This window comes from Colias eurytheme, chromosome 3, assembly GCF_061535395.1.
Source record: "Colias eurytheme isolate Ceu_HAF_F1 chromosome 3, ilColEury1 Martin Lab GWU primary, whole genome shotgun sequence".
NCBI lineage: Eukaryota > Metazoa > Arthropoda > Insecta > Lepidoptera > Pieridae > Colias > Colias eurytheme.
In genome coordinates, this window is record NC_142982.1 from 7,587,387 (window position 1) to 7,609,177 (window position 21,791).

A 21,791-nucleotide genomic window follows, 5' to 3' on the forward strand; every position below is an offset into this window, starting at 1 on the left:
GTTCAGAAAAATCGAAATGTTACTTTTTATAAACAGACTAGACGTACAGTTTGATAATATCGATTTATAAGATCTCTGTTACGCTTTCACGGCTACCTAATCGATCGTTTTTAAGTTATACTGAGAAGGGGAAATTATTATGTAATACAAAGTGTAACTTTATTGCGGCAATGCAGTTTAATGGAAGCGTAACAATACGCCAATAAACAGAATTAATCAATCGTTTACACGTGGAACACGAGAATATCTAGGTGTCTCACATTTATGCTGTCATGGTCGGACCAGTGAAGAAATTCCTATTAATTAGTGATTAGACTAATCACTGATTTATGAGAATTTTCTAACAAACGAATACCATTTAGATTTTTACTTATTTATTTCCTTCAGTAATTCCATGATCAAATGAAACAGTTTATAATGAATGATTGAATTAAGAAGAAGAATAATTATTCTTCTTAATTTTTCTTCATTTTCGATGCTTAAATGTGTCCTAATATTTTTTTCTTTACCCTTACGTCATTTTGACATAGTAAAAAGTTTTCTTAACATTATATCAATTACTTTCAATTACATATTAGTCATGTATTTCCGCGCGAAAAATTTTCCTACAAATATCCCCTCTCCAGATCTATAAGCACACAGTCCTAAGAATTAATGTTCCTAAATTGTCATTTACCAGGTCAACGTGCCCGCATCTCACTAGCGCGCGCAGTATACAAACGCGCAGATATATACCTACTGGATGACCCTCTATCTGCTGTGGACGCGCACGTGGGCCGGCATCTCTTCGAGTCGTGCGTGGTTGGATACCTGCGGAACACCACTCGGGTGCTGGTCACCCACCAGCTGCAGTTCCTGAAGGATGTTGATCAGGTGCGTATACAAGCGTGGACATACGTACTGAACGCTCCATGGCGTGTGTGTACATCTACACTAATAAAATACAGAGGAAATATGTACGACAAATTATGCATAAATATTAGGGTCGTACATTTTTTATGGTACTTCGTTTTAATATAGTGAGGCGGGATTTGACTCCACATCCTATTAATCTAAAAATTCGCTTTATTCTGTCGCATTTCATATTACTATCTAAAATTTAAATTAGAATGTTCGTTCGTTTCTGCTCTATTGTTATTATCAGTGTTTAACTTTTAAAAGCAATCTGTAGCAAAACAGGAAATTATGTTTTCCTCTATACTCATTAGAATAATAGTAATGAGTATCCTGTTTCAGGAAAATTTCTTAAAACTAACTCAATATTTTTCAATGTGACAAGTATTTCGTTTTGACAATACTATCTTTCCCTGTTTTAAAATAACATCTTTTCTTGTCATTGTTAATAAATTATTTATTTTAACTGAAGAATTTATCCAAATATTTAACTTTTAACATTGTATTATAAATAATAAATTTTCTTTCTTGTTTATCAGCCATCTGGTTTCCATAACACAAGCGAAAGCTTAGTATGGGACCAGATCGTGCCGTGTGTGAAAATTGTCGCGAAATATTTATTTATTTCTTTTATTCAGATAATAATATTAAAGAACGGCGCAATAGCAGCGGCGGGAGACTTCGAAACGCTCAGCGCGTCCGGGCTGGACTTCGCGACGTTACTCGCGAGGGACGAACAAGAGGACGAGAAGCCCGTTGCTGAGGAGAAGTCTAATATGGACCTGGATGAGTCTGTGCTGCAGGGCAGCTTCAGAAAACGGCAGATGAGCATACATTCCGTGAGTATTTTTTATTATCTCCATATATTAAAAAGCATCCTTATTTAATTGTTATATTTATGATTTATATATTAACTAGCGGTCCGCCCCGGCTTCGCCCGTGGTACCTACATGTTTAAACTATCCTATCTCTAAAGTTGGATCGAACTGCACATGGTGTGCGAATTTTATTATAATCGGTTTAGGAGTGTTTAGGAGTTGTTTAGGAGTCCATTGAGGACACACATTGTGACACGAGATTTATATATATTAAGATATTATATGTATATTATTATTGTCAGGAGAAGGATCTTATGAAAGAATATCCCATGAAAATTGCGCCTATAATTCACATATAAAAAAATGCGAAAACTTTTAATTTTCTATAAGACAGAACAACGTCTGGCGGGTCAGCTAGTTACTATATTTTTAGTTTTCTTATCAAACTAACCGTTTCAATAATCATAATGATCGCATTCGCTGTCATACTTAAATTTAAATACTTAATTTATGTAGATTTTTTTAATAGCCCACTCTTTATAAATCTGAAAGCAAAATAATGTTATATTTATGAAACGTGGTGAATGTTGTTCAAAATTATGGAAATGATCACGTCTTTACGTTATCTCAAAAACATTTTTGTTTAAAGAGGTGCGAAGTTTTGTGATTTCTTAAATTTTAAATATATTAGTTTTAGCTAATATCTAATAATACCACTCATGCACAACAATGTTTCCCAATTTTTGTGAAAAAATTGATGTGAATCTGAAATGTGAGAATCTTTTTCTTTATTTAAATGAGATATTGGGAGTGGTTATTATATTAGTGGGATTATAAATTATCCATGTTAAACAAATAAGTAAGTGTGGATCTGGTTAAGTCATAAATTGCTATAAGCTGCAATATGTAAACAATACAAGTGTAATTTTAAATCATATTATAAATGAATATTAAGGAAATATCCGACTTAGACAAAGCCTGTAAACCGATGAAATAGCTGACAATTGCTGTCCTTACAATGTTGCATGAAAAATTGTATACAAGTGTTTGAAGTGGATTATTCACGGATTTTCAACTCTGTTTCGCAATATTCTAGAGTAGTATAAGACCTTTAACTCACAGTAAGTAACTTAGAACTTGTAATGCTCATAATACAAAGGACGGCCGTACACGGACCGCTTCAAGCAGTTGAGACCGACGGCTTGAAACCACGACCGCGCGGTGTACTATAGACATTCATTCACTGCCGTACACGGACTGCTCGAGCAGTCGCGACCGCTTCAAGCCGTCAACTGCGCGGTTTGTAGCGACAGCTCGAGCAGTCAACGACCGACCGCTCGAGCAGTCCGTGTACGTCGCTCAGCCGTTAACTGCTCGAGCAGCCCGTGTACGGCAGCACAAATAATGTGTGTCCAACAGTCATAAACTTCAAACTACAAACTCCATTAATATAAAAAAAAAATCACACATAAACAATTTTTTATTGGAATTAAAAAAGTTTTAATGATAGTGAACTTCACTATCTCTTAAATTAACATATATATTATATTTGCTGTATTTTATGTAACAAATATTTTCCATTAAGAAAGGAGGAAAGGAGCAAGTTTTTAAAATAATATTTACTAATTTTGCTATGGTTTATATGTATTTAAGTAATTTATAATAGAAAAATGTTTACCTATAAAACTTGAAATAGGTACTTTATTTTGGGTTTAAAATGGTACGGTATATATTAAAATACATTCAAAGATATTAAATTAGTTTAAAAAATATAATAAATCGTTAATAATAATTTGTTGGACTTTATTTTGAGTCTGAATTAATTCTGATAGATAAAAATTATAAATTACAACTTTTTTTACCTATTACAGAATAAATTTATGTTATATTAGCAAAAAATACATAACATACATAAGTTTATTTAGAATCAAAATAATGCTATAACCTTGAGCATGGGGCAAAGGCATTTATATTATACTAGCTGTTCCGCGCGGTTTCCCGTGGCTCCACCCCTATTGTTCGTAGCGTGATGATATATAGCATAACCTTCCTCGATAAATGGGCTATCCAACACCGAAAAAATTTTTCAAATCGGACCAGTAGTTCCCGAGATTAGCGCGTTCAAACAAACAAATAAATAAATAAACAAACAAACAAACTCTTCAGCTTTATAATATTTCTCTTGCATTAAACATTTCAGCTTTATAATATTAGTAAAGATTATTTGTTTAACCCAGTTTTTGAGTCTGAGACATTATTTTTTGTTGGTTTTGTTGCTTTCACGCATTATCTGTACGAGTACAGCACGAGTAAAAGAAATAAGTAAATATACATACAAGCTTGAGGAAGCCGGTGATCCGTTTCCTTTTCACCTTCCCACTTAACCTTTATTCCCATCGTCATTCCTTTCCTTATCCCTGTTACCAGTCCGTAGTGATAATAGCATACAGTTAAGTGAACCATCAGCTCTGTGCTCTAATATAAAAATATGTTTTCTAACATGTAATTTCATTAACAGGTGAGTTCGGTAGACAACTTGACAGCAACTGCGCCACCAGAGGGCGGGCGGGAAGAAGCAGAAATGCGTTCAGCCGGTGCGGTATCAAGCGCTGTATACGGCGCGTATTTACGGGCTAGTGGTCATCCACTGCTCGTAACGCTCATGGCGCTGGTCGCTGTACTAGCCCAGTTGCTCGGTTCCGGCTCCGATTGGTGGACTAGTTACTGGTAATCAGGAGCTATTCACATTATTTTAGGGCAGTTAAACTTAACGCCGACCGCACTGCTGGAGGGTGAGCGTGAAGGGGCCGAAATGCAGAAATATAATTTAAGCATTTTGTGTTTTTGTATCGTATAAGTTTCAGGTACTTATCTAGAAACGCTTGAGAAAACAGTAATTTTTACAACTTCGAAGCAGTTTTTTCGCGCGTCAATCATAAAATAAACTTTGTTCTTTTCTGTTTGGAAAAAAATCTAAATCTAAAAATAATCAATATTTTGCACTGTTGCCAAATATATCTCCCAACACCACAGCCATATAAACCAAGTTTTTTTCAACAGGGTCAATCAAGAGGAACGTCATCCACGTACATTACTACAGAACCTCGATACAAACGACACCAATACTATGGATGTATCATCTAACTTTACGAATGCGCTCGTTGATAACGCACACTTTGAATCCGGCCTCACAAGATACGATTGTATTTATATTTACACAAGTAAGTTAGATTTATATGTATGATTAATATCTTTTCACACCTCATATCCGTCACATTCAAATATAAACAACCAGTTAACTTAAAAATGTATTTTTTTCCTGTATGAAATTCAGAAACTTAACATAAATATTACAAAAACATAACTTTTAACACCGACCTTTAGTAGCTTTGCTTTTCCTCTCTTCTTCTTTCTTTATAGCTTCGTTTAAATTTATGTGTAATAAATTGTGTTACATACAATAAAAATCTTTCAATCTTTTAAAGAGCTTTCAAATTTTCACAATACATGAAACCTATCTCTTCATATTTAATCAATTTTGATGATACATAAATTTCTTCAAAGACTATACCGATACTTGTTTCACCATCCTCCCGCAGGCATGGTAGTGGCGCTAGTGGTGATATCCCTACTCCGGTCGTTTATATTCTTCTCCATGGCCATGCGAGCGTCTACCCGTCTCCATAACAACATGTTCGCGTCTATCACACGTGCTCCCATGAGATTCTTCCACACGAACCCGTCGGGCCGGATCCTGAACAGATTCTCTAAGGATATGGGCGCGGTGGACGAAGTACTGCCGTCCGCTTTATTGGATGTACTACAAGTGAGTTCATTCTTTGGATTGTTATTCGCTATTGTATTAAACTTTTAATTTTGTTAAAGGAAGTTTAATTCTAAATGCTAATATAATTAAGTTCTCTGTGAGTTATATAGTTTTAAACTAGACTCTTTTATTCAGACACTAAATACGTTCACTATTACATTACGATGAAAAAGCCATTGTATTTATCAGTTCAAACCAAAATTTGTATTTATCAGTTCAAACTAAAATTTGTATTTATCAATTCAAATCAATGCTTTAAATGTCTATGTTCAGCCATTTTAATTAAATAACAAAAAATACGGGTTGCACTCCGGGAGTGCCGGCAGAAGTGAAAACTTGATTATTAACTTAGAGCATGTTTGATATCCATCCGTCTTACGCTTTTTCGATCAGGTCACGTGTCCTGACGCGAGTTTAAGATTTTATACCCAACGCCGCTAAAGAAGTTTTCACTTCAATAACCCCAATTATAATCCTTATTTCTCCCGCAGATCGGGCTGTCGCTGATCGGTATCGTGATAGTGGTGGCGATAGTGAACTACTGGCTGCTGCTGCCGACGCTGGCCATCGGGCTCGTGTTCTACGGGCTGCGGATATTCTACATCGCCTCCTCGCGCAGCATCAAGCGCCTCGAGGGTGTGAGTGAGTCATCTGTGAGCCTCCACTATTTGTGTTAGATTTAGAACGTTGATTTTCCTTTTAAAGTTTGTTATAGTTCTGTCTCTTTCGTGGAAGTTGGTCATGTAAACTTTGCCTCCAAAAGGAGTGTCGTTTTCTAAGCCTGCATGTACGATTTAATATGTATTTAGAGGTTTGAAAGGAAAATTTTATTTATGCATTTAGCTCTAAATATAGTCGCGTTTCTTTTTATTTTTCGAAAATAGATTTTAGGCATAATATTTAATGGAATTAGATTTTAACTGCATAATGTATGCATGTTTTTCAATATTTTTTATATCTCTGTATTAACACACGCTAGGTTCAAATTCCTTCCCGTTTTTTTTTTCTATATAATATTAATTAATTTATGACAATAGTAACAAATTTAAGTGCTTTATTACCTCGTTTCCAGCACGTAGTCCAGTGTTTTCCCATCTCAACGCGTCCCTGCAAGGCATTACCACGATACGTGCGTTCGGCGCTCAAGAGGCTCTTATAAAGGAGTTTGATAACCATCAGGATTTACATAGTTCTGCTTGGTAACTATTTACTCAATATAAAAGTTCTACTTTATCTTTATTGCATTTTTTACGCAATTGTGAACATTAAATAGTTGTAAATATAATAAAGAGGATTCTAATTTAAATATATTTTCCAGGTACATGTTTATCGCGAGCTCACGTGCTTTCGGCTTCTGGCTGGACTTGGTGTGCGTTATTTACATTGCTGTGGTCACCTTAAGCTTCTTAGTTTTCGGAAATGGTAATTACATTTATTCTAAATTCAATATCCAAATAAATAAAATAAAATTAATAGGATTATTATTTTTAATTTCACACATAATTTGCATATAATTATAGTTCTACAAGATTTTTTTAAAAAGAAGATAAACACATAGTTAGGGATATATTACATGATTAAAAATGATAAATAATAAATCTTTACATACATTTATAGAGGAATACGGAGGCAACGTGGGTCTGGCTATCACTCAAGCGATGGGTCTCACCGGCATGTTCCAATGGGGCATGCGGCAGTCCACCGAATTGGAGAACCAGATGACAAGCGTTGAAAGGTATTATTATTTATAAGTATATCTTATTTCACAATTTATTCGAATACATTCTTCCATACCTTCTTCCTATGTTTTTAAAGTATACATATACATAACAATGAATATTAGGAATTTTGTTTATAAATATCATTATACGACACTAAACCATATGAAATGTTTATTATATCAAACTAGAAAGGTACTCTACCAAAACAAGAGATTTACCTCACTAAGAGGCACTGGCGACGTCTCTCCTACGTATGTCCGTACGCTGTATGCATATTGGCGACACTATACATTTTAATACGTCGTCCTTCGATACGTCGTTGAGCAACATTGCCACATCCTCTGATCAGTGATGTAACGGTTTACAATATTCGCAGAATACAAGAGTACTCGTCCATCGAGCCAGAACCTCCGCTCGAGTCTCCCCCGAACAAGAAGCCGCCGCCATCTTGGCCGTCTGCCGGGCGGGTGCAGTTCCGGCGTGTGCGCTTGTACTACGCGCCGGGTGAACCACCGGTATTGAGGGACCTGACGCTGGAAGTGCAGCCGCGGGAGAAGGTCGGGATCGTGGGGAGAACGGGCGCGGGGAAGTCGTCGCTGATTAACGCGCTGTTTAGGTATGTGTTCATCATGTTTGAAATTAATAAGTTCAATAACTATTTAATGTATATAATATATATATGTGATTATTTATAATGGATAGAGTTGGAGCGGTTAGCAGATATTTATAAATAAAAATAATATTAGTTTAGTTTCGTCCCATCTTTGACTTTTATCTATAAGTTCTTAAGTTTTTCTTCTCTCTACTTTTATATCAAAAGCATTAATTATCCATGGTACAATAAAACAATGTTCATTTTGTCTGGATATTTATTAAAATCATTAGACTATGACCAGTTAGCACGATACTTAATGTAAAAAGAATGATATACAAAAAAATATTATTAAATAATCATAGAAAACGGAACTATAAGAATAACAGTGTAATAACAAATATTATTCTAACGAAAGTATATCATAAGAAAACATAGTACGTATAATTTATTAATTTTGTCTTTTTTTTTTTCATTCAGACTGGCAACAATCGAAGGCGAGATCATAATAGACGGTCGGGAAACCTCCGAGCTGGGGCTGCACGAACTGCGCAGTCAGATCTCGATCATCCCGCAGGAGCCGGTGCTGTTCTCGGGCACTATGCGACACAATCTCGACCCCTTTGATGAGTACCCGGATCAAGTGTTGTGGAGGGCGTTGGAAGAGGTCAGTAGTAAAAAAGAGCGATAGCAATGTAGTCGGGTCCGTTTTTTTGTGTCGTGCGCATGATGTAGTGAAAATGTTTTTATTCGCGCGTTTTCATTATTTTTATGATGCGTAATGCAACTACACTTGGCAATATTTCAGGAAAAAGTACTCAAATATCTTTGAATTAGGCCGTGTATAGTTTCTTCCCCACATTGCAGTCTTTATTTATTGATAGCACCTAAAACTTTCGAGTGCTTTAAGACAGGCATAGCACGCTCAACTAAAACTTCTGCAAATTATCACAATTCACGTTTCTCTGATTGTATTTCACTAGCTTAGCGCCCGCGGTTTCGCCCGCTTTGCCTAAAACCTAATAAATCTTAATATATATAAATCTCGTGTCGCAATGTTTGTCCTCAATGGACTCCCAAACCACTTAACCGATTATAATAAAATTATCACACCATGTGCAGTTCGATCCAACTTGAGAGATAGGATAGGTTTTATCTCGGAAATCCCACGGGAAAGGGAACTATGCGGGGTTTTATCTGAAAACGCGGGCGAAGCCGCGGGCGGAAATCTAGTTATATACTAAAACCTTCCTCTTGAATCACTCTATCTATTAAAAAAAACCGCATCAAAATCCGTTGGGTAGTTTTAAAGATTTAAGCATACAAAGGGTCATAAGGACAGAGAAAATCTTGTTTTATACTATGTAGTGATTACCCGTACAGGTGGAACTAAAATAAGCGGTAATGGAACTGCCAGCGGGTCTAAACTCGCGTATGTCGGATAAAACTTTCGAGTGCTTTAAGACAGGCATAGCACGCTCAATTAAAACTTTTGCAAATTATCATAATTCACGTTTCTCTGAACGTATTCCATTACATCCCATACAGGTGGAACTAAAAGAAGCGGTAATGGAGCTACCAGCGGGTCTGAACTCGCGCATGTCGGAGGGCGGCGGCAACTTCTCGGTGGGCCAGCGGCAGCTCGTGTGCCTCGCGCGGGCCATCGTGCGCCGCAACCGCCTGCTCGTGCTCGACGAGGCCACCGCCAATGTGGACCCGCAGTTAGTATTTAAATAAAGAATACATACATGGAACAAGATAAGGGATCACGCACACATACGCGTAACGGATATACGTGTGTGCGCTGCGCGTACGTAACGGGGATACGTGTGTGCGCTGCGCGTACGTAACGGGGATACGTGTGTGCGCTGCGATTACGTAACGGGTATACGTGTGAGCTACGCGTACGTAACGTGTGGTCAACATGCTACAAAATAATACTTCCTGCACGCTAAAAGAAAACACACCCAAACATTTAGAGCACGCACATACACTTACAACAAAACCAAATGCACTTACAGCAGAAGTACGAGATGGATACGCGCATACACACATGTAATGTGCACGTACTGTAAACACGAGACACGCTCCAAAATTACATATAAGGATGCGGCGCGTACATGAAATCACACGTACGTAACGGGCACATAGATGTATTGAATTTACATTACAAAAGAATGCACATACAAGTAGGCATTCATGTACACATAATATATACTCTTTGCATACACACGTGCACGCAAAATACTACAGATACGCACGTGTACTTACGTAAGTGTATACGGTCTCATGTACAGAAGCTATCTAAAGTCTAAATACATATAGTTACATGATATTATCAATAATAAATTACATAATTCGCAATAAATACATTCTTGGCCAAATCTGATAAAATGATATCCAATAAAAATCTAATCACAATTTGAACATGCTTAAAACAATTTATTTATACACTTTTTGTTCATACATTTATTTTGTATTGTAGAACGGACGCGCTAATTCAGACAACGATCCGCAACAAGTTCGCCGACTGCACCGTGCTCACGATCGCGCATCGGCTCCACACTGTCATGGATTCAGATAAAGTAATAATGAATTATACCTTTTTCACTTAATAATTCAATTTTTTTCTAGATATGGGATTAAAATATCTCATTTGTCTCTGTTTAGTTCACATTTGATGCTTGGAATTTGTTTTTTATCAATCGATTAAATCTGTTAAAATGAAACGCACGCATCGAATAATAACAATTATTTTGTCCTTTGTTTATTATTTATATTAAAATTGTAATACATAATAACTTTGTTAAATCTCTTCCAAGTAAGATATTTAAGTTGTTTTTTATTTAAATTTAAAAAATGTTTTGGATGAGTGTTTCTTTCTTTATAAGGTTTAATTTTATTAATTATTCGCTTTTATAAATCCCATATTATTTTTATTTTTTTCCCTAGGTGCTAGTAATGGACGCGGGTCAGATGGTTGAATTCGACCATCCGCATATACTCCTGCAGAAACCAGACGGTGTGTTGCGCGGAATGGTCGAACAGACCGGACGATCTATGGCCGAGATATTGGCTAAAGTCGCCTTGCAGGTATATACTTGATAATATTATGGAAAAAAAGACTCGCTTTGTCTTTGGTGTACCATCTATTGATATCTTTGTGACAGTAATGTATCAATGTGTAGATTGTAGGTATCATCATAATTATAGTGAAAGATTTGTTTAAATAAATCATTATTAGAACCGTATGTTGAATTAAAACTAAAACCTAATAATAATAATCTCTAATCTCTAAAAATTTCAATATTTTTCGATAGCTATTTATTCCAATAAATAATTCTACATAGAAAACGAAAAATCATCGCACTGAATTTTTCTTCAGAAATATATTGTATTTGAAAATCTCCGAGCGAGCGTAGATCTTTAAATGAATTTTCAACAAATGTGATTATGTGCAAATTAATTATTGTGTATTTATTTTCAGGCATACAACAAGAAATACCCACAAGCAACAGAGGCAACGGAGTGAAGATCACTCGCCGTTCGTTCCTATACTTACTTAGTTTATTTTAGTCAATTCAGCGTTTCGCTGAACACATGTTAGTTACGAAATTACATACGTCCTTTATTAGGGACCAACGATCTCTGGTTGTTCTTAAGCGAGATTGTATGTTGAACATAATTTATTTTCTTTGTAGATTGCATGTCGAGAAAACGCGTTTTTTTCCTTTGTTATCACTTATTTGGCTAAATATCCAGTGGTTTATATGATACATTGAAGTGAAAAGCACATTTGGTTGATTTTTTTATGATAGATACAAAATATGAGATTTTTTTTTCAATATTTTTGTGTCATATAAAAGACTGCGTACAATAAGAATTGTTATCGAACGTTTAAGGCAATTTTTACCCAGTAAACTATTTCTTTGTTCTTCTCAATTTTATTTAATAACCGTAAATATTATTCTTTTCTTTGCATTGAAAGAAATGAACTTATGTTTTAATGCCTTGACTGCCATATAATGATAGCATTCTTACAAATCTTATCTGAACTTTTGTCTTTGAAGCTTTGTCCCTCAGTTAATGCGTTTTCTCGATTTGCAATTAATTTACAAACACTACTATTAATTAAGTGTAGCATGTATTTTCAAATGTGTGTCCTGTACAAGCGACAGGTTTTAGTTTTATACTTTAACGTTTACTTAAATTATTATAATTGTAATTGAATTCAAATGACTGCCTACTTTCTCATTACAATCGAATACTTATTGAAATAATTTATTAAAGCTCAAATATAAGCTAGCCCAAGTTTGATATAACGCATTGTATCAGCCGTGTATTGGGTAGCTAGTACGTTTAAGTACTTAATTTTTAAGTAGTTTCTATACAATCTGGTTTTATCGTGGATTTATTTAATTTGATGTACTTAGAATAATTATTTTCTTTTTCTTCTGAAATAATGTGAATCTTAGTTACCAACCCACTTAATATGTAAGATCAATTTTAGCTTACATTATTATGGTGCGAATTTTTTCTCGAATATTTTGAAAATTTAATTGTGTGATGTGTATTTCAATGTTAAATATATACAGTGCCTGCTAATTATGAATCTATTTTAATAAGATCTTGTTTGTTGAATGTTGTAATAAAAAATACATTTGCAATTCTGGTTTTTATTATGCAACCCTCTTCATCCTTTTTTGCGGTAATTGAACGTTTAAACGTTGATGTTAGTTACGCATGCTTTTGTCTTCAAATGTACAAAACTTGTTCCAATCTATTCTGACCGCAAGCTTGATACATTTATTCCTTACCCTTTTATAGTACAAACAACATTATAAAGCGTAGTGGCTCTAAGATTTTTATTAATTTGTTATCATCATAAAGTAGGATTGGGCTGAGGTTTTCGACAAATTTTGTTAGTACTTAATTAAAAATTGGGTCGTAATCATATAATATAAAAATTAATCACAAAATGTGTTGGTAAGCGCATAACTCGAGAACGGCTGAACCGATTTCGTTAATTATCTTTTTATAATATTTATTAAAGTACGAGGATGGTTATTATGGAGAGAAAACGTAAACATGTATCACGGGTGAAGCCGGGGCGGGCCGCTAGTTAAATATAAAAAAAGAGCATGTGTGACGGGCACACGTGTCAAAAGTGAAACTCAAGGCAAGATTCAAAGATAACAAAATCGTCGCCTTACTCCATGACTGTCTAGAAATCAAAAGAACAGCAAAATTTTTTTCTATCTATACTTATATTATAAAGCTGAAGAAAAACTAAACTTATTATATAATAAAAGCAGGTTTGGCTTTCGACGGTCTGCCTCTCTTCCTTTTTTGTCCGAGTGGAATGTTTTAAGCGTACTTCAAGCGTATGGCACATGTTTACACATATACATTTTATAAAAGTTTGGACAAGTACATTTTGTTCCTTGTGTCACCGCTCGCTATGATCTGCCGAACTATTTATCGAACCGCTTATTCCATCATTTTTACCTCTCATTTCAATTATTGGACTGCTGAATTACCTATTTTAAGAACTGACATTGTATGATAAAATCACAGATAAAATAATCGACTTATTGATTTTTATTACTGTTCATGTTCTATTGTCGCAATAATTAATCAACCGCCATTAAATTAAATAACTTCTCAATATGTTTTTCAACTGATCATAAAAACATCTCGAATATTTTAATAACATCTCAAATAAATAGTTCCATAAAAACTCAATTGAAAAATTCGTCAATATCTTATTAATCTTTTTTTTTTCTTTGCTGTATTTATAGTCGCTTACTTTGTAATCTAGCCGCACGCCTACATTTTTAATAGGGTAGCAACTCTGAGGGTAGCAATAAAACGAGTGACTGTAAATTACAGTTCTAAGTGTCAAAATTAATTAATTTGGGTTATAGAATTACTAAGTGAGCGACTGACTTCGAGTGACGAGAAATCAACAGAACAGCAACTTACAAACATTAATTTGAGTTACTTAAAATACAAAATGAGCAGCTTCATAATATTTGAGCGACCTAATATTTGTTTGAGTGTCAACGTTACGTCCTGCATTTTTTTCAATATTTGGCAAATGTATTTTTTATACTGAGCGGCATTTTATCTTAAATGAAGTGTTTCGAATACATAAACCACTTTGAAAAATACACTAATGAGCAGAGTATAATGAGCTCACATTTAAAAAATAAAAATAATATGAAATAACTATTTGAAGAAACACTATTCTATTAGTTGAGCAATTTTATTATTGAAATATAAGGGTAATTAAATAAAACAATGAACTCCGTAAAAATAAAGTAATATGCATGCACGAAATGCGACCATTTTTGTTTGTTTTTTAAAAGCGATTCGCTTCTGGCACTCGCCGGCCGCTGCCGCGGCACGCTCGCTTTGCTCGCTCGGCTCGTGCGTTGTTTATTAAAGTCTAACCTAACCTAACCTAACTGTTTTCTATTGAAAAAAAGTAAAAACATTCGCTTCTGGTATTCGCCGGCGCTACCGCGGCACTAACTTAAAATATTCTGAATTTTTAATGTTTTATGGACTCTCTAAGATATTTTATACGATCTGGCCAAATGTCGATGACCAAATCGACACGATAACGACGATCAAACTATGTTGGCCATTTCATGAAATGAGCAAATCTACGATATGGCCACGACACCTCATATCTATTGAAAAATTCGGGACAGTCGCACGATCCTTCTTGCCAGTCGATTCGTCGCCCCGCCCCCATTCGAATTCGCGCGCATTTAAAAATCTGTAGTTTTCATTAAAAAAGTGTATCAAAATAAAAAACATAAGCCCTCAAATAGAATATCAGTAACCAATAATCATTAATAAAGCAGCTTACAAAACTTTGCTCAAAGTGAACTTTTTAGTAGTTCGCTAAGTATAACCTCACTTAGAAAAATCGAATCTATCTTAATATTGAAGTTGCCCTCTCTGTATTTCCAGTCGCTCACTTAGTAATGAAGTCGCTCGGATAAAATTTTAATATCTGAAATGGATTTATCACAATCCACTTTTTGTAAGCTCGTTCTGGATTTTATTATAAATCAATATTCGTCGTCAGTTTAGTTAATTTTTCGCTTAGTCAAATTCATACCGCTCAAGTTATTAAAACAGTATGTCATCATCAGTCGCAAAGTTTTTTTTTGTTCGCTCGTTTTATAATTCCCCTTTTTAATATATAAAATGTATTTCAAACCTAAACACGACCCACATAATTTACCAGGAGAAAAATAATAGTTTTCTAGTAGCATGTGAGGAGAAAGCGGGATGGTGTGTACAGAATGTCCTGTTCTCATAGATTGTTAGAAAGAGAATTAAAAATCAAATAAAACAACTATTATTATTCTTAATCATTTATTAAGTCGTTATACGTACATGCTATCCACAGAAAGCGAACTTAATTAACATATAAAACACTTCGGAATGTAGAGTAATACAAAAGACGCTTAGCTATCATCGCCTATCATGAAAATTATATCTATTTACAACAACATGAATACTGAATATTTTTTAACAATCCATACAAAATATGTGAGATGTAAGTATGAGTTTCAACCCACTTTATGCGAGACAGTTAAATATTCGACATTTTAGGATATTGCACTTACAAAAGCTTATTTCACATGGTAATTCTGAATACTGGTTCTGAGATTACACTTTTACACCAATCTAACACTATCTTCTATAAGCATGTTCAACGTTAGCTACCTTCATGTTATGAAGAAAATGGTATGAAGTTATACAAAAATTTAATTTCAAATTGAGAAGTAAGATTAGAATGTAGACATGCTAAGAGGTTGAAACGACTACATCTCTACAATGAAGAATATGAAAGAACAGCGTACAAAGAAAAGTACTAAATGAATTATAAAATAATATATAATGCTGCAGCTCAGTTACAAACAATTGTTTATCACAGACCATTTTACCATTCGCTCTACTACACACTACAGCTTTAATGTATCTAAATATATGTGAGGCTTTCAAAGTTTTCACTTCATACATAAGAGCTACCGTAATTTACAACAAGCAACACAACACAAAAACAATTAAATTAATACAATGGACAGATTCTCAATTTTGAGAAGAACAATACTTATAATTAACAAAATAAATTCAAACGCCTAAAATTGCCTCGCGGACATTAATTCGAAAGATAAATAAAATAAATACTAAAAGATATAACCGAAAAGATTAAATAATTGTCATGTAATTTTTCCCTTTGGCACGAGAAAGAGAAATGAGAAATTCGTGATAGTCTTAAGTTATCGAAAAGAAACGTCACTGAGATCTTAGAAAACTGTATACAATTTTCATATTGTCCTACGTTCAACAGTAATGTGATTTATTTCGATAAATATTAAGAGAACTAACTTACTATCCACAGTCTTCTTGCTCATTAGCGGCACTTCACCAGAGTTAGTGTCAAACACTATTTATCACTATATAATACACTTATATGAACTAAGTATTGTTTCGTTTAGCGAAAGATTCGAGTCCCATACAACGGCAGTCACACACGCGTCTACACGAGCGCGGTCATGCTTCCAGAGCGAGAATATTTGCTTTCTTCCGTCTCCACTGGGTTTGCGGTCTTTTCCTGCAACGTTAAAAAAAACCATTATGATCAATAAGGCAATAATATAAAAATATACATTGCATAAGGATTAGAAATTAAACATTATTTCATTTATAGTTATGGTAATAAAAAAAAATGAAGAAAGGACTAAAAAGTATGAAATTTCTATTTTATATGGGATATTAAAAACGATCCTTTACGTTATTTTTTTTTAAGGACAGATTACTAATACATACATTGGCATTAAAAAACGTATAACTGATTTCTAGAGGTGCTATGGAATTATTATGGTTTAATATATTTTCTAGTAGAACGAGTTTATTGCTGTACATATTAAATCTACGTTAGCAACTTGTGAACTTGTTATTGTATTGTAATAAGCTTAACTGGATATGAGTGATTAGGACCACTAAAGAAAACATTGTAAAGAGCACTGCCAAGGTAAATTTCTCACAAACGGTGCCAATGCTAATCCTTTTAAACGAATTATAACAATTTACTTTTTTAACTCTCTTTTAACTGACCGTTGTCATTTATTGTTTTGTTCTACGTATGTGTGCGTATGCGTGCGTAAGCGTTGGTTGTAAGAGTGTGTAGTAAAGTCGCTTTTTATAAAGACACTAACAAGGCGTGCGTGTTTGCGTAAGTATACGAACAGACGGAACGTATGTCCGCATGTGTGTATGACGGATATGCGTACCAACGGGCAAAACGTGTATGTGTGTAAGCTGTATTCTAATTGGCGAGATGCACATAATATTATGTTGTCAGGCATGTTTATGTGTATACGTGTGTGTGCTATATACACGTGCTAGTTATGTGTATGCGTGTGTACTCACAGCCGAGTCTTGCACGTGTGTGCGTGGGCGATATGGCTACGAAAGGTCGTGTATCTGTGTGTATGTACTGTGTGTACTCACGGGCGGCTGCTGGGGCTGCGGGGCGATATGGCCACGTAAGGTCGTGTATCTGTGTGTATGTACTGTGTGTACTCACGGGCGGCTGCTGGGGCTGCGGGGCGATATGGCCACGTAAGGTCGTGTATCTGTGTGTATGTACTGTGTGTACTCACGGGCGGCTGCTGGGGCTGCGGGGCGATATGGCCACGTAAGGTCGTGTATCAGTGTGTATGTACTGTGTGTACTCACGGGCGGCTGCTGGGGCTGCGGGGCGATATGGCCACGTAAGGTCGTGTATCTGTGTGTATGTACTGTGTGTACTCACGGGCGGCTGCTGGGGCTGCGGGGCGATATGGCCACGTAAGGTCGTGTATCTGTGTGTATGTACTGTGTGTACTCACGGGCGGCTGCTGGGGCTGCGGGGCGATATGGCCACGTAAGGTCGTGTATCTGTGTGTATGTACTGTGTGTACTCACGGGCGGCTGCTGGGGCTGCGGGGCGATATGGCCACGTAAGGTCGTGTATCTGTGTGTATGTACTGTGTGTACTCACGGGCGGCTGCTGGGGCTGCGGGGCGATATGGCCACGTAAGGTCGTGTATCTGTGTGTATGTACTGTGTGTACTCACGGGCGGCTGCTGGGGCTGCGGGGCGATATGGCCACGTAAGGTCGTGTATCTGTGTGTATGTACTGTGTGTACTCACGGGCGGCTGCTGGGGCTGCGGGGCGATATGGCCACGTAAGGTCGTGTATCTGTGTGTATGTACTGTGTGTACTCACGGGCGGCTGCTGGGGCTGCGGGGCGATATGGCCACGTAAGGTCGTGTATCTGTGTGTATGTACTGTGTGTACTCACGGGCGGCTGCTGGGGCTGCGGGGCGATATGGCCACGTAAGGTCGTGTATCTGTGTGTATGTACTGTGTGTACTCACGGGCGGCTGCTGGGGCTGCGGGGCGATATGGCCACGTAAGGTCGTGTATCTGTGTGTATGTACTGTGTGTACTCACGGGCGGCTGCTGGGGCTGCGGGGCGATATGGCCACGTAAGGTCGTGTATCTGTGTGTATGTACTGTGTGTACTCACGGGCGGCTGCTGGGGCTGCGGGGCGATATGGCCACGTAAGGTCGTGTATCTGTGTGTATGTACTGTGTGTACTCACGGGCGGCTGCTGGGGCTGCGGGGCGATATGGCCACGTAAGGTCGTGTATCTGTGTGTATGTACTGTGTGTACTCACGGGCGGCTGCTGGGGCTGCGGGGCGATATGGCCACGTAAGGTCGTGTATCTGTGTGTATGTACTGTGTGTACTCACGGGCGGCTGCTGGGGCTGCGGGGCGGCGGGCGGCGGCAGCGGCAGCGCGAGGCGCAGCGCGGTCCAGAAGGCGCGGTCGTGCACGTGGCGCCACGCGATCAGCCGCGACCGCCGCAGCACCTCCACGAACCGCGACCCGCCGTCCTTCGCCTCGCGCTTCAGCTTCGGCAGGTCCTGCACACAAATAAAAATAAGTTTAAAATCAAATGAAGAGAAAAAAGCTACTCTATAGAACGTGTTTTTAAGATACGTTTTTTTTTGTAAAAAAAAATTTTATTAAATAGATACAAATAAATTAATTTTTCCTAACACATGAACCGTTAGGATAATTAACGACAGTGAGCGTTCAATCCAAAAATTATATCTTACACAATATTAATACTCAATCTTGAGGCATGAGGCAATGTAGTGCCTTCACTAGGCCCATGTACGTGTGTGTTTATCTGTGTGTGGGAATGAATGTGCCCGTATATTTGTGTGTGTGTGTGTGTGTGTGTGTGTGTGTGTGTGTGTGTACCTGCAGCAAGACGACGACGGGCGGGTGGGGCAGCGCGCGCAGCTGGCACAGCGCGGTGAGCAGCTGGTGCGGGGACGAGTACTGCGCCGGCGACACCACCGCCACCACCGAGCGGCACCGGCTCGCTTCGCTCACTATCTCCTTGTACCCTAAGGAACAAAAATATAAATTAAAACGCGTCACACAAACTGAAACTGTAAAGAGATCGAATAAATAAATATCAGCCTCGAAGGACCATAATCTAGTATACCGTATTTCAATTTCTTATCTGTGAGAACATATATTTAGTTATAAGCTCAGTTCAGCAGCATATGCAGTCCGAAAGGTAAGGCATCTCACCGATGAAGATACAGCTAGATTGGTTTATTTCAGCTACTTTCATAGTATTATCAAAAGCTTAACTACGTGATACAGTGATAAAATTATAAATATTATTTACATACGATTTGCGAATAATTCCGTTTTAAAGTTGGTGAATCTTGAGTGGCACTTTGTGAATTTAATTAATTATTGTTATCTCCACTGAATCATTAATATTTATCAAGATATTGAGTGATTTCGAACTTGTTGAGAAAGACAAAGTTTATTATACCCGCAAATAGTAAGCTAATAAACCGATGTCAAGTTTTAAATACTCACTGTCATTTGATTTTGACAAAGTCAACGATACAGTCTACCAACATTACCAACTCGTCAACATCACAGATTAGTAAGAATAACGTTCCATTCAACGCATCATAAAAGCATTATATACCGCAGCGTCTCTTAATAATGAAGTGCAGGGCTTGCAACAGGATTATAAAACCAATTGATTCTAAAATTTGTTCTTTGTGTTCTGGGCAGTATCACTATCAGTGTCTGGGCATATCGAATGAAAATTTTAATAAGGAATCGAAACAAGCCAAAGCCAATTGGAAGTGTCCTGACTGTAAGAGTACTGATAAAAGGGGTGATAACACGAACACACCTATAAGACCGCAAATTGTACCCAGCCCACCATTAACTTCAAGCAGTACATGTGACTTTGTATTAGAAGACCTCAAGTTATATTTTGAAGAAAAATTTAAAGAGTCAACCGCTACTATTCTTTCACAAGTCAAACTGCAGATTGCTGAACATAATAAAGCTATAACATCAGGAGTTGGAGCAAGTAAAAACTAGTATCAACTACGTGACTGCGCAGTTTGATGATTTAAATAAAGAAGTGAAGGAAAAGGCTAAGATAATAGAAACTCTCACGCTGCATAACGAAGAGCTCCGTTCTCAAATCACTAATGTAAATATTCAGTTAAATAATATAGAGCAAAAATCACGGTCGTGTAACATTGAGATTCAGTGTGTACCTGAGAACAGAAGTGAAAATATTCTGACGACTATTAAACAGCTCGGAAGGGTTGTATCGAGAGAAATAGTCGACCACGAGATTGTTGACTTCCACAGAGTTCAAAAACTGAATCAACAAACTGACAGACCGCGATCAATAGTAGTGAAATTTATTAGTCCTCGCGTACGAGACGAACTACTGGCAGCTGTTCGAACATTTAATAGAACCAATTTTCAGGAGAAGCTGCACTCCGGACATCTAGGTATATCAGGCAATAAGCCAATTTTTGTCACCGAGCATCTGTCCCCTGCGAACAAGAAACTGCATGCATCTACGCGAATAGCTATTAAGCACAAACAATACGATTTTATATGGGTTAGGAACGGTAAAATATTCGTCCGTAAAAACGTAGCATCAAAACCTGTATTAATAGATAGTGAGGAGGCGATTAAAAACCTGTAATAATTAGTTATAGGTATCCTAATTAACTTTTCCTAATTGTTATTTATTATTTTGTCGTTTTTTATGTTTTTAAGTATATATTATCAAAATGTAAGAGGTTTGAGAACCAAAACTGAAAATTTTTTCTTAAATGTATTACAAAGTGATTATGACGTTATAGTACTGACAGAAACCTGGCTTAATGAATCTGTTTATGATTATGAGATTCTGGATAATAGGTATAATGTTTATAGACGGGATCGTAAATCCGCACGATTATGCCTCAGCAAAAAAGACGGCGGAGGGGTTTGCATTGCTGTACATAAGCGTTTAAATGTTACAAGAAGGCGCTCGTGGGAATCCAATTGCGAAGATATATGGCTAACGATTGATATAGCTAGTGGGTCTAAGCATTATGACCTAAATATCTGTGCTGTATATATGCCTCCTCCAATAACTCTTGATTATGTAAAATTATTTGATAAAAATGTCACCAATGTAATTTGTAACAAGCTTAGAGGTAACAAGATTAAACAATCATCTACTTTATTATTGGGTGATTTTAATATGCCGAATATAATTTGGGAACACGACAAAAGCTCATCTTGCGTACCGTCAAGAGCGAATTGTAATAATGTGGAAAACATATTTTTGGATGATATTATCTTTAACAATTTAAGCCAATGCAATTTTATTAAAAACGATAGAGGAGGTATCCTGGACCTCGTTCTTACGGATACTCCTAAGCTAATACAGGTTAATTTATGTCAACAGCCATTAATAAATTTAGATTCATATCATCCAGCTCTTGAGATGGAATTGAGTA

General features: G+C 36.6%; 2 protein-coding genes across 2 annotated transcripts in view; one reads left to right on the top strand and one right to left on the bottom strand.

Moving 5' to 3' along the window:
* The window catches only part of LOC149909735 (putative multidrug resistance-associated protein lethal(2)03659), a 34,512-nt gene extending 21,994 nt beyond the window's left edge, over positions 1 to 12,518 (top strand). The window contains exons 13-27 of the mRNA XM_090119830.1: positions 680 to 873; positions 1,533 to 1,733; positions 4,231 to 4,439; positions 4,773 to 4,933; positions 5,312 to 5,538; positions 6,030 to 6,180; positions 6,611 to 6,737; positions 6,857 to 6,960; positions 7,156 to 7,273; positions 7,636 to 7,875; positions 8,332 to 8,518; positions 9,400 to 9,572; positions 10,337 to 10,436; positions 10,804 to 10,944; positions 11,339 to 12,518. Of these exons, the coding sequence (XP_089975956.1) occupies positions 680 to 873; positions 1,533 to 1,733; positions 4,231 to 4,439; positions 4,773 to 4,933; positions 5,312 to 5,538; positions 6,030 to 6,180; positions 6,611 to 6,737; positions 6,857 to 6,960; positions 7,156 to 7,273; positions 7,636 to 7,875; positions 8,332 to 8,518; positions 9,400 to 9,572; positions 10,337 to 10,436; positions 10,804 to 10,944; positions 11,339 to 11,383 (2,378 nt within the window). The 3' untranslated portion in view covers positions 11,384 to 12,518. The remainder of the gene's footprint in view (positions 1 to 679; positions 874 to 1,532; positions 1,734 to 4,230; positions 4,440 to 4,772; positions 4,934 to 5,311; positions 5,539 to 6,029; positions 6,181 to 6,610; positions 6,738 to 6,856; positions 6,961 to 7,155; positions 7,274 to 7,635; positions 7,876 to 8,331; positions 8,519 to 9,399; positions 9,573 to 10,336; positions 10,437 to 10,803; positions 10,945 to 11,338) is intronic.
* A 2,711-nt stretch (positions 12,519 to 15,229) lies between these two features.
* The window catches only part of LOC149909736 (uncharacterized), a 42,845-nt gene continuing 36,283 nt past the window's right edge, over positions 15,230 to 21,791 (bottom strand). Inside the window, exons 9-11 of the mRNA XM_090119831.1 lie at positions 19,201 to 19,349; positions 18,684 to 18,857; positions 15,230 to 16,492 (exon numbers count right to left, since the gene is read on the bottom strand). Of these exons, the coding sequence (XP_089975957.1) occupies positions 16,418 to 16,492; positions 18,684 to 18,857; positions 19,201 to 19,349 (398 nt within the window). The 3' untranslated portion in view covers positions 15,230 to 16,417. The remainder of the gene's footprint in view (positions 16,493 to 18,683; positions 18,858 to 19,200; positions 19,350 to 21,791) is intronic.